Raw genomic sequence first — 14,308 nt, 5'->3', positions numbered from 1 at the left:
TCAGAAATCAGAAATTTCCCAAATTCCTAAAACATGATCAATACAAAACATAAAAGGAACCAATACGTTCCACATCGATCAGCCTATATATATATATATATATTTAAATATGTGGGTGGAAATCAGTTTCAAAAACATATTAGGCTATATATTTTAAAAACTAAAAATTAGAAAATTAGTTTGGAATATGTTATTTTATGCCAAAAATCATTAGGATATTAAGTAAAGATCATGTTCAATGGAGATATTTTGTAAATTTCCTACCGTAAATATATAAAACATTTATTTTTGTGAGTGAATGCAGCACAATCGTGAATATGCACAACTTTAAAGCCGATTTTCTCAATGTTTCGATTTTTTTGCACCCTCAGATTCCAGATGTTCAATAGTTGTATCTCGGCCAAATATTGTAGGCTAGCTACTAACAAACCATACATCAATGGAAAGCTTATTTATTCAGCTTTTAGATGATGTATAAATCTCAATTTCAAAAAATTGACCCATGTGACTGGTTTTATGGTCCAGGGTCACATTATGAAAAAAATAAAAATAAATGTGGTCTAATTTTATTTAAAGAAAAAGCTTTGCTCAGATGGAATATAGCTGATGATCATCTTCCAGTACTGGCATTATCTCTGGGTCAGCAAGGACTTCCGCTGCCCTTTTTGCAGAAGTGAGTCGATATTTTCCATCAAGACATTTCTTACTTCCCTTTTCAAAATAAAGTTAATATTATGCTCAACTGCATCATAACTCCATGTCCCACAGTTACCTCTCAGCATCTATAAATACCACATCTCAAAGCACTAACAGACTGGATATGGGATAGAAGGTAATAATATGGATGGAAAAAGTGAATAACGTAGAGGTGAAACGTTATCTGAAGGATCGTGAAACATCAGTTAAACTTTCAGTTAAAAAACAAGACGATTGTGATCTCTAAAGAAGGGGGAAAAGTACAGTCTCTTTTCTTCTGAAAATGAAACTGGGGGTTATAGAGCAAAAGAGAAAAAAATCCCCAAACGGCCATGTTGATTTCGCTTATTCCAGGAAACCCGTTGAGTGTGACACACACAGGTCATAGATCACTACAACTGTGGCTTTGGTCATGTATGAGAGGCAATTCGCGTGAGAAAAATACTCCCTGGTAACAAAGTGTGTTTGTTTACATTGGAGATCAGCTGTCGCCTTCAGAGAAAAAGTGAGCTGAAGTTGCATTTTCAGTATTGAGATGCACTAAATCGCTTTGAGGATTGATGATTGTTGGACATAAATGAGCTGAAACTGTTAATCTGTTCATCATTTCTACACGGAAAGGGACACTAAATGTGTAATGACCTTCAAAGATGACTTTCAACATCTAGAAGATGTATATTTGAGATAGTAAAATGAATAAATTGAGTTTCTGTAGCTTATGATCATTTACATCCCTTTGAAAGCTTCATTCACTGAAACTGCATGGAAAAACAACAATCATAATAATTAGTGCATTAATCAGAATTACTCCTTTTGTGTTCCACAGAACAGAGAGTCGTGGGACTGACAACATGAGGGTAAAAAATAATGTTTGGGTCAAATTTCCCTTTGAAAATTAACACAATTGTTGTTGATTAGGCTTTTTCTTTCTTAGGCAAAATACGGTTTTACATTATCCCCTTTCCAATGCTAAATGGGTTATGAAAGTAGGCAGATTGTAATGTTATGATACAGAGCCCCGCTCATGAAAAAATATGTAGCCTATATTAACAATTCGTTCCCATGACTTACTAAATTGTTTTACTAAATCCTGGCCGTGTTGTAATAATCCTTTTCCCTTGTTTTAGTTCAATAAAAACGAGGAAACTAATTCTTTCAACATGGCCATGATTTACTAAAACGAGAATGAATTGTTTATTCATGGCCACAATATTTATTGGCCAATAAATGGCCAAGTGTTGTCAACTTCAAATACATATTTCAAGCTCCAAAAATGACAAAACACATAATTTTTTTTTCTTATTATTATTATTCACAATTGATCTTCAGGTCTGAAATGTGTGTATATTCAACGGGCAAAAATGAGATTTGAGAGCTGCAGATGATGAGATTTTTTGTAAAAAATGACTTTGTTCCTCACACAAAATGTTTGGGTCGATAAGATTTTTTAAGTCTCTTCTGCTCACCAAAGCTGCATTTATTTGATTAAAAATACAACAACAACAACAACAAAAAAACAGTAATATTGTGAAATATCATTAGAATTTAAAACCGCTGTTTTCCATGTGAATATTTAGTAAAGTGTAATTTATTCCTGTGATCAAAGCTGAATTTTCAGCATCATTACTCCAGTCTTCAGTGTCACATGATCCTTCAGAAATCACTCTAATATGATTTAATGCTCAAGAAACATTTGATTATGTTCAAAACTTTTTTTCAGGATTTAAAAAACAAACAAAAAACAAACAAAAAAACAAGTGCTTTTTTAACATTATAAATGTATTTACGGTCAACTGTCTTTGTTCAATTTAATGCGTATTTTAATAAAGCTTTACATATGAAGAATCTCAAACACCACCAAGCAGCAACTTTCCTTCAGCCTTAAAACTCTTTATTTATTTCTTTTAATTGAAGTTACAATGTTGTCCAGACTTGTTAGATTTTCACAATGAGCTCTTGAGAGGAACTACACCGGCATCGAATGACTTTTGAGATGACACAGTTATTTTTTGTTAAAAATGAAACCTCACACATTTCCTCAAAAATACTTCTCACACTCTCGTATTGGCACAGCATTGACAGTAAAGTGTGTGAGTGAACTTTCTCTGAGCCTTGGCAAAAACTAAACACCAACCGGGACCCAAAGGCAAAGATGATGAAAGAACGATGGTTCCCTGAAACCTAAAAATCACAGTATTAATATTCTCCACATTTCTGAGCAGACAGGAAAGCTGAGGTCACATTAAATCACTCAAATATTTTATCACTAAATGATATTAGCAACCGTAATATTCAAGCTGCATCCGTGATTTTAAACATGTGCCGTATAGAACACAGCAAATAAACTCATTTCATTTACTGATTTCAAAACCCCTGTGCTGTGATCCTCGAGAAAGCAAGGCAGTCGCGCTCGGGCTTGTGGAGGAAAGAAGGCAGAAACCAAGGCAAAAACAGGACCGATGTGTTCTGACTACCACAAACATCTCTGGAACGATACGCTGACTAGCACTGAAACGTTCAGAAGGAATGTCTTCAAAAACACTGAGAAAAGGTTCAATCTAAAAGGATATTCGCAAGTCACAGGAATGTCACCGCAAGCACTGATTTGATTCGGCAGGTTTAAAGTGGTCGCTTTTCCGGGCGTCTGCCAGCACACGTGAACTCAGAGTATTGTTTTTATAAATTTATAACGGCTAGAGTTGAAATAAAATGAACAAGACACTACCAATACAGTATGAAATATCAACCTCAGTTTAAATACCCCCCTCCCTGGTCATGTGATCATCACCCTTTTGGTCCATGATTTTAGCTTTAGTCTTTCAAATCAGATATAGCGGACCCGTTTGGGTCGTCGAGACCTGCAGATCGATGCGGTGCGACTCTGATGAGGGGGATACATTGAGCGGCGCTAGATAACTTCGACGTAATTTGCTGGGAACATCCCGAAATGTCCATCCGGACTGTATCCTCGCCACCAGCCTTCATCGATCATCTCGATGCCTGTGATGATGTCATCCGGGTCAAACGAGATCTCGGTGTCATCAGCTGAGAACACACACACACACACATTAAGATCAGATTACAGATAAGATTTCATTTTAGTCATTTAAAGCACTTCAGTTTTGACGCACAGTCAAACGCACAGCCTTCCAAAGTATACTTTATTTGACAGACTTACATGCGCAAATATAGTCGCTCGACATCTTTGTACTTGTTTAAACGACAGTAGCGAGTATCTCTAACCAAGCGCTCGTCAATAAAGACGTCTGGTGTTGTTGCGTTTCCAGTAGTTTGTTGTTTTTCCACCTCATCCGATTATTATTTGACTTCCTGCAAATTAACACTCGCCAAGCGCCACATGCGAGTAAAACTCTTAAAGTCCTCCTGTGGTGAAAATCCAGCTTTTAATGTTGTTTATGTGTCTATGTGGTGTTTTTAATATGCTTTAAGACAAACCATGTGTAAACTCATCAGTCGACTCCATTGCTGAGTATTTTCTCCTTAAAACTGCAGTGAACCAAAGACAGTCTCAAAAACACGCTTTGAAATCGCTGGTGTTTCTGACGTCACAAACTACCTTGTAACCAATCAGATCAACGTGTGATCGTCAGCCAGTGGATCTCTGAGCTGAGTGAGTGAGTGGAGGCGGGGCTCATTTGCATATTCACAGAACCGAGGCAAGAGCGTCGAGTTACATTCAAGCTATTTTACTACAAGGGGGACTTTAATATTTATCTATTTCGGGTCCTGATTTAGGGAACAACAAGCACATGAATCGTTGTGTTGTGCTGCTTATAATTATCAAGCAGTAAAAACGCCCTTCCTGCCCAAAACAAGGCGTCTGTGGATGAGAGTCTGAAACGAGGACTGAAAACATGTTGTCCCGCTCCACTTCCCAGACGAGAGGAGGGAGAATTTTAGGAAGATTTATGACACTTCATTCAACAACAGCAGCTCGTTCTGTGCATCATACGTCATGTGCAGAACTCTACAGTTCTCTCGATCGGATTAGAGAAGGTTTAAACCACCCCTTATAATCCGAATGAAATTTTAATTAGATTTGGCAAATTCATTCCATGGTTAGGTGTGACTTTTTATTCCGACTGTGATTACAATCTGGTAATTAGGGTCCATGTAAAAGCAGCTGGTGTTTATCATGTGAAAGCAATACTCACCGGCTTGATAGTCGTACAGAGCCCTGGCGCAGACCCCGCGATCTACCGCTGTCTCGTATGCTGTGTTCGGCTCCTCCACCTGTGAAAGATTCACAAATAACACACTAGAACACACACATTCAAAATCACATACACCTCACATCCACTTAAAGCGATAGTTCACCCAATTCTGTCATTAATTACTGACAGCCATAAGACTATGGCCCTATGAAATCAGTTTTATGTTTTTCCCAAATTCCGTTAAATCTTTTCCCGAATTCAGTTTTTTCCATTAAAATTTTTCTGGATTCTGTTTAAATTTAAGACAAAATTTTAATGGTTAAATAAAAATTTTGTAAATCAAAAAGCATGTCCAATTAATTACAATAATGAAATATACAATTAAACATCAATTTATAAAAAGTTGAACAAAAATGACATGTTTAGGGTCCTAATAATGTGTTTTTTTGTTTTTTTTTGGTCAAATTCCATTTTATTTTGACCAAATTCTGCGTTTTGTGTTTTAGGTTTTCTATTTTAATGGTTAAATTAAATTTGAATGACCAAAAAGCATGTCTTATTAATTGAATTAATAAAACAGAGGTAAATTATGTTTTTCTTTTTCGCAAACAAAGCACTTGTGTTGCTTAATAAAATTGAGGTTCAACCACGGGAGTCACATGGATTACTTTAACGACGTCTTCCCTATTGTTCTGGACCTTGAATGTGTAAATTGCATTGCTCCCAGTGGAGAGACAGAAAGCTCCCAGATTTCATCAAAAATATCTTCATTTGTGTTCTGAAGATGAACGAAAGTCTTACGGGTTTGGATCGACATGAGTAATTACTGACAGAATTTTCCCTTTTTTTAACAATCGCTTTAAAGAGAGCATGGAATTGAAAATGGATGCTTTTGACTTTGAAGATGATATCAAAAGCTTGTGTCTAATATTTTGAGCTCATCAGAAAATGGACAAAAAATATTGATGACTCATCCTGCACTACACAGAATATCGTCCAATCAAAGGCTCTCTAGAATGAGCATGTCCCGCCCCCAATACCACGTGAAACCAATCAGTAAATAATGAGTCATGACTGTAAAATGAAAAATAAAATAAATAATTATTATTTAAAAATAAATAAATAATACATTTAGGGATAGGATTTTGTTTTTGGCCGATACTGATTTTAACAAACAACTATTAGCCAATACCGAAATAACTTTTGTCATTAAAATAGATTACTGTTTTGATCATGTTTTAAATAAGCAAAGTTCAAAAACATGCATTAAGTTATAATAGCTAGTTTATTGCTGCATCAGCAAATTATATTCATTGAACATGGATTGGCAGATTGGTACATAAACTGAATCAGGTAATCAAATGTAAGATAACATTCTGTATAAATTAAATATATATCAATCCTTAAAGTTACAAAAGTTATTTAATCAAGAGCAGTGAGAGATTAATTTTTTTGGTTTTAGTTGTTTGATGAAAGGGGAACTGAAACGAACAAAATATAATTCGATAACATGTTGGTTATTAAAACTGTAAACAAATGAATTCAAAAATAATATTAAAAACAAAACATATATGAAGTTTTTCCCAATACTGAAATTTACATTTGTTGTTATCAGAGCGCAGCCGTGTTCGATGACGTCACTGGCATACAGGCACCACTGTAGGCTACTTACCTTATGTCAGGCTACTCGACTGAACTGACTGATTTTTACAGTATGGACAGAGAACTGTACAAATTAACACTAAAAACAGCATTTAAGTGAGAAATTGAATCAAATGAAATAATAAAACTGCATATTCTTCACTGTATGAATGAAACGTATACTGATTCTTATACAGACTGCTGTCACTTTAAGAACTACAGTAATGCAGGGATCTAGAATGATTTCTTTACACAATGTAACTTTACACAATGTAAGTATCCATGAAAAGTAAAAAAATTTGTATTACAAGTTTCTTTGAAAATGAATTTTAATATGCAAATGAGCTATACACTAATCGAATATGCCCAAAATACACCCAAATAGGCTTCATTTTTTACTTTACTCCTACCACAATAAAACTTTACATAGTAAAAGTATACATGAAAAGTAACTTTTTTTGTATTACAAGTTTCTTTTGAAATGAATTTGAATATGCACATGAGCACCACACTTATTGAATATGTCCTAATTTGCATAGGCAGAAACACCATTCATATGTATGACAAATACATCGGCCCAATCTTCATCCAATCATCCGACTGCCAATGGGTGATGGCAATGCTGCTTTTAGACTGGCCTCTAACCTGAAAACTGCCTGGCTTGGTACAGTAGTACCTGCCAGGGGTATACTATAACCCTCGCCAGTATAATCTTCAGGGTCACGGAGGCACACAAGCCTCCCCGCCACGACAAGGTAGCAACAGCAGGGGAGGTTTCTTTCTGGTGTTTTTAATTTAATTTTTTCTTTAACTAACCTAGATATTGCTGTTGCTAGCTTCTCATAACACTGCAAAGCTGCTTTACAAACGGTGGAAGTCTGATGTGTGGCCCGCCTGGTCTGAAATACTTGCTAACTACAAAAAGAGAAGCAGTTTTGGTGTCTGGCAAAATTATTGTAAAGAGCTGGAATGTCTGAAAGTGTGTGAAAAAATCTGGTTTTTCATCTGTCTTCGGTGTGAGAGTGAATCGTTTAGTTAGAAAAAAGAATGACTTCTGCCTGTAATCTCGTAAGCTTACCAACAATACCAATCATTTGTAAATCTACCAGCCCAAATTTAATCTCACCACGTTACTAATGACTAAAATGGCTATTCTGACTTTCTTCTGATGTTATCTGTGGAGGAATGTCATTAGGTAAGGCTTGTTCGCGCAAAAAACAAAATATAGCTCATTTGCATATTCAAATTCATTTTCAAAGAAACTTGTAATACAAAAAAATTTACTTTTCATGGGTACTTACATTGTGTAAAGTTTCATTTTGATAGGAGTAAAGGAAAAAAATAGCCCCATTGGGGTGTGTTGTTGCCTGGCCTTATTGGCACACACCTCAGATTGATGAGAATTTAACATATTTCCTCAACTAGGATTTCTTAGGACTTTTAGTATGTTGTTCTGGACACCTCATAGAAATGATCTAAGCTGCAAAAAAATCTGTTACAATTAGTTCTAATTTTGGCTCCAAAATGAGTGCCTTTGCCTAGACTACTGGCATTTCTTTGGAGGTTTGTGCACAAAAACCTTCTCAGTGAGTAGAATTGAGTTATTTCACGTCTTCTTGCGCTTGAATATTTAAATTCACATGGCTCAAAAACACATGCACAGGATGAGCTTTCGTGATGATGCAGCACGCTGACCCCGAGAAGTCCTTATTATCAAGCCCTGCTGTATTTTGTACAGATTACATTATCTTACCCAGAGAAAAATGTTGGAATACAGAAATGATTCAACTCAGTGCCTTCATGTAGTTAATCAATCAAAACCATCGGTTTGTTATATCAGCCTTTTTCATGCTATAACCGATTCCGATGGTTGTAAATTGATAAAAAAATCGGCCAATAAATATCAGTGGCTCATACATCGGTGCATCTCTTAGGGCTGGGACGGTATGGATTTTTTCTTACCGCGGTTGAAAAGCAAGAAATTCCCGCGGTATAGCAGTAAACCGCTTTAAATCAACCCAAACGGGCCAATCAGGATGCTCTCTCTCGCTCCCTCTCCCTCTCTGCCGTGCGCGCGCTACACGGTTTGGAACACAGTCTCTGTCTCGCATGCGCACTCTTGCTCGCTCGCTCTAGATTCCGGGAGATTTTAACTAATTTGCGGGCATCATGGAGCCGCTATTAATATGCGGGAGACTCCCGGAACTTCTGGGAGACTTGGGATGTCTGTAGGTACTCTCGCATATAGGCCTAATAGTCAATACGAATGGAATGTTATTATGTGTCATGGAACATTGCGCTCCCCAACTCGCGAAAGGTCGGATGTGCTCCATCTTTTGATGGATTCAAGGTTTTCTAAACAAAACTTATGTAAGACACAATGTCATTAGACACAATCCATGTCATTAGAATCAATGTAATTAGACACAACGTGCACACATGTGCAGGCCAATGGTTTTTTTGGGGGGTTTTTTGCGGTGATGACGGTGACGAGCTCAGACCCGCGGTAGGCATCATGTGACCGCGGTATTGCGGTAATGCGGTAACCGCCCCAGCCCTAGCATCTCTAATTAAATTCAATTAAGTTTAAAAAATAAAACATAAATAAATGCAAACATGCATGCCTACACATACACACACACACACACACACACACACACACACACACACACACACACACACACAAATAAATAAATATTTGATATGTCCTGCTGATATGCTCTATTGAAACATCCCATTTCAGTAACAATACTTTAACAAAGGACAGAAAACTTCTCAATTCACAAACTTCTCAATTCACAATAATAATAACAATAATAATATTAATAATAATAATAATAATAGTGTAAAATAACACTAAACACTCATATAATAGCTTAACATTCACATGTAAGGCTTTGCATCTCTTTTTTTTGTTGCTGATCTAATTCAGAAGTGGTTAGTTCTGGTACCTGTGGTGGTTCCTCATAGATGGCATCTGGCTCCACTACTGCTTCATATTGTGGCTGCTTTTGTTCCACAGGCTCATAATTATCACTGACCACTTGTACATCTGAGACATAAAAGACAAGAGAGTGATTATTTGCCGTCTCCTGTAACAGCACACCTTCCCCACAAGGTGGTGCTGACATTCAGCTGAGTGACACAGACGAGGGCTGATGATGACAGAATGACAAGGAAATGAGACAGCGTAACAGCCAAACAACTGATGGGAGCTGATAATGAGTGTGTGTCTGTCTGTCTGTGTCTGTGTGTGTGTGTGTGTGTGTGTGTGTGTGTGTGTGTGTGTGTGTGTGTGTGTGTGTGTGAATCCCACCTTCATACTCTGGCTCAGGTTCTGCCTCTGGCTCCACATACTGAGATCTGGGTTGTTCCTCAAAACTGGCCTCTACTCAAAACACACACACACACACGCATGGAAACACCCAGAATCACACACATGCATGGTAACAAGCACACACTGGGAGCGCAGGATCTGTATTCTGACACACAGATGAGTTTGAGGGCGGTATGACCAAAATATGTCACTGTACGACTGATGTTTTTTATATCAAAGTAACCATATAGATCACAATACAGTTATTTTACAAGAGCTATTCATCTCATTTGAGTGTTTTATTTTTTTATTTGGAGCTTGACAGATGCAAAGTAAAATATCAGATCATTAATAACAGATGTTTTAAATCACACTTGTGATTAAAAAAAGAAAAGAAGGTTTAATCATTTAATAATTCTGAATTGACAAGCCATATTCAAACCCAAGTGGACTATAATTTTCTGGAACTGCAGAATAAGGATATAGATATAAAAGATTTTGTGATACAGATTATAAATTACTGTTCAAAAGCTTGGGGTCAAAAACATTTTTTTGGAAAGAAATCAATACTTTTATTCAGCAAGGATGTATTCAGTCGATTGAAAGTGACAGTAAAGACATTTATAATATATATATATATATATATATATATTTTTAAAACATTAATCAAAGAATCCTGGATTTTTTTTTAATACAGTTTCCATAAAACAAAACTATGAAGCAGCACAACTGTTTTCAACACTGATAATAATCAGAAATGTTTCTTCAGCATCAAATCATCATATTAGAATGATTTCTGAAGGATCATGTGACACTGAAGACTGGAGTAATGATGCTGAAAATCCAGCTTTGATCACAGGAATAAATTACATTTTAAAATATATTAAAGTAGAAAACAGTTGTTTAAGATGGTAATAATATTTCACAATATAAATGTGCTCTGTTGAGCTTAAGGACTCGTTTCAAAACCACTAAAAAACTCCTACTGGCCCCAAACTTTAACAGTAGTGTACCATCATAACAGCCAGCCCTAGTTTGAGTCGATTAATCAGTTTAAAGGGACAGTTCACAGAGAAATGAAAACTGTGTCATTATATACTCACCTTCATGTAATTTCAAAACTGTATCAATTTCTTCCATGCAACACAAAAGGAGAATTTCTGAAGAATATTCTGGCCAGTGAAAGAGGACTGAGGCTTCAAGCTCCATAATAACACACAAAAAAGGAGCATGCACCATAAAGCATCATAACTAGGGCTGGGTATGAAACAAATTTCACAATTCGATTCGATTTAGATTCACAAGCTTGCAATTCGATTCGATTCAATATTGATTATTTTGGATATCAGGATATTATTTGGATAAACAAATCTCTTAACTAATGCTGTAACTATGGGAGTCAGTTGTAGCCTATAGGCTTCATTAGCCTACTATAATATTGAAGGTAAAAATGATTTGTTTACAAACACTTAAATTACACTTATTTATTTTTATAATAATAAAGTTATATGAAATATAAACATTTAAAGGGTGGCTGTCATAAAAAACTTTCCAGATTTATTCAAACATGCATTAAATATTGAAGAATATTAAAAATTATAATGAATATGTAATATGGTGCATATATTTAGCAGAATGCTCCTCTCTAGAGTTAATTTTTCCAGCTGACTGAGAGTTTATGGTCACTGGATATGTTTTTTTCTGAGGTAAATGTGACGTCACATGACATTGTTTACAAGCTGATTTACTGATGTCTTTCCACGGTTGAAACACTGATTGAGCGACTCCATGTGACATGATACGGATTTCGATAAGTTGTACTCTATCTTTTAACACACTTTCAGATGCTCATTCATGTTTATTTCGCGCTGTAACTGGTGTTATTAAGGCGGAAGAGAATATCATGTGCTTCTCTTGAGCTGAGCCAGAGCGATCTCACAACACAGCGCCAAAACGGTATTTATTAGGGCTGGGTATTGACACAAATTTCACAATTCGATTCGATTTCGATTCACAAGCTTACAATTCGATTCGATTTCGATTACGATTCGATTCGATTCAATATCGATTATTTTGGATATCAGGTACAATACATTGCAAATTTTCTCAAGGAAAACAAATCTCTTAACTAATGCTGTAACTATGGGAGTCAGTTGTAGCCTATAGGCTTCATTAGCCTACTATAATATTGAAGGTAAAAATTAACTGATTTGTGTACAAACACATAAAATACACTTTTATTTATTTTTATAATAATAAAGTTATATGAAATTATATAATAATTTAAATGGTGGCTGTCATAAAAAACTTTCCAGATTTATTCAAACATGCATTAAATATTGAAGAACATAAAAAATTATAATGAATATGTAATATGGTGCATATATTTAACAAAATGCTCCTATCTAGAGTTAATTTTTCCAGCTGACTAACGAGTTTATGATCACTGGATGTTTTTTCTGAGGTAAATGTGACGTTACATGACATTGTTTACTAACGTCTTTCCACGGTTGAAACACTGAGCGATTCCATGTGGCATGATATGGACTTCGATAAGTTGTACTCTACCTTTTAACACACTTTCAGATGCTCATTCATGTTTATCTCGCGCTGTAACTGGTGTTATTAAGGCGGAAGAGAAGATCATGTGCGCTCCGCGCTGCTGCTTCTCTTGAGCTGAGCCAGAGAGATCTCACGCCACAGCGCCAAAACGGTAATTATGTTTTTGAATTTCGTAAGAAAATGGGCGTAATTTGAAATCTGAGACTACGTTTCATATCAATAGTATCAAAGCACAAATATTATTGCGATTTATTGGATGGGATGTGCGCAACAATGTTCCATTCATTCATCAACTGAAAACAGGATGACTAATCGATTCTTGGGATTTATGAATCGATATTGTTTCGTACAAATGAGAATCGATTAAAATCGAGAAATCGATATTTTTTACCCAGCCCTAGTATTTATGTTTTTGAATTTCGTAAGAAAATGGACGAAATTTGAAATCTGAGACTTTGTTTCATATCAATAGTAACAAAGCACAAAGATTATTGAGATCTATTGGATGGGATGCGCGCAACAATGTTCCATTCATTCATCAGCTGAAAACAGGATGACTAGCCTAATCGATTCTTGGGATTTAAGAATCGATATCGGATCGTAAAAATGAGAATCGATTAAATTCGAGAAATCGCTATTTTTTTTTTTACCCAGCCCTAATCATAACAATGGGCCATATGACTCGTGCACTATATTCCAAGCCCTTCTTGGCACGCTTGTGGAAAAGTAGTGATGCCTAACTCATGAATCATGACCTAACCATTCCTTTGAGTACGATCTTTCCAATTAATCGTTTGATCACATTCACAAAAGCAGCCAAATGATTAATTTGGTTCTTTAGTTCAACTCACTCAGTCACTAACAGCTCACTCAAGGGGAAGATGATAGACTTAGGGTACGTTTACATGACAACGATGTAGTAAAAACGGAAACCTTTTTCACTACATGCCTATTGAACATGTAATACGCATGTCAGTTTTCACAAATTCATGTTTTTGTAGTTTACATGGAGAGGATAACGGTATTGTTTTCAAAATCCTGCACTATGAAGCTTGCGTTTTCAGGCTCCCAAAACGCCTTTATCATGTAAGTGAACGGCCAAAATGCATAAAAAGTTCTCACGTTTTTTTTGCTGAAAACAATGAGGTGTAAACGAGCCCTCAGGGCCAAATAAGCATGAGAACACAATCCCATAAAAGCCCCGATGGGAGTGGAAACATCTGCGAGCGAATCACTGATGATGCACGAATTAAAGAACACAGACGCAGCAGTTCAGGAACGACCCAGGCTAATTTGCATTGGGCCACAAACAAGCAGAGCCGATGATAATCAGGTGCGGGTGATCTAACAACACAGATACGCAGTGGATATAAAAGAAGCAAAAATAGCATGGCTTGGCAAATAACATCTTCCTCTGAACACGAGTGGAGAATATCCTCTCTCTTTATCACAATCCTTCCACTATCGCAGCACGTCAAGCGCAAAATGGGTTCAGACATGCTTTTTAAAAACATGCATTGCATAATGGTGCAAATACCATTAGACTAACTACTGCAAACCTTATTAAATCACAATGCATGAAGCATGAATTCTCTCCTCACATACATTTAGCATATGAAAGGGAAACTCCTACAATTGCATAACCAATAAACTCAGCCACAAAAATAACCCCGTTCACGCCTTTTCATCGCTAATATTTCAAAACGTGTCTTTAGTAAATCCTGACAGTAGTTTTTAACGTCAAAAGAGTTAGTAAATCTAGCCCTTTATCTTCTTGATCTTAATATATCTTACATTTAAATCTGAATGACCATCAGAATGACTCCAGGAGACTCGAAATGAAGCGCACGAGGATCGACTACTACTATGATCCTCTGAAGCTTGAATGTGCCTGTCCTTCATTCACTTGCATTGTAAT

General features: G+C 36.2%; 1 protein-coding gene across 3 annotated transcripts in view; it reads right to left on the bottom strand.

Annotated features, from left to right (window-relative positions):
* Positions 1-2,562: 2,562 nt before the first annotated feature.
* The window catches only part of dbnlb (drebrin-like b), a 35,408-nt gene continuing 23,662 nt past the window's right edge, over positions 2,563-14,308 (bottom strand). For all 3 annotated transcript variants that reach the window (XM_084087293.1, XM_084087291.1, XM_084087292.1), the window contains 4 exons: positions 9,829-9,900; positions 9,464-9,564; positions 4,872-4,950; positions 2,563-3,741 (listed from right to left, as the gene is read on the bottom strand). In XM_084087293.1, the coding sequence (XP_083943419.1) occupies positions 3,605-3,741; positions 4,872-4,950; positions 9,464-9,564; positions 9,829-9,900 (389 nt within the window). In that variant the 3' untranslated portion in view covers positions 2,563-3,604. The remainder of the gene's footprint in view (positions 3,742-4,871; positions 4,951-9,463; positions 9,565-9,828; positions 9,901-14,308) is intronic.

Source organism: Abramis brama (genome assembly GCF_963993115.1).
Source record: "Abramis brama genome assembly, chromosome: 16".
NCBI classification, from domain to species: Eukaryota; Metazoa; Chordata; class Actinopteri; order Cypriniformes; family Leuciscidae; genus Abramis; species Abramis brama.
This window is presented reverse-complemented; position numbering and strand designations above follow the sequence as displayed.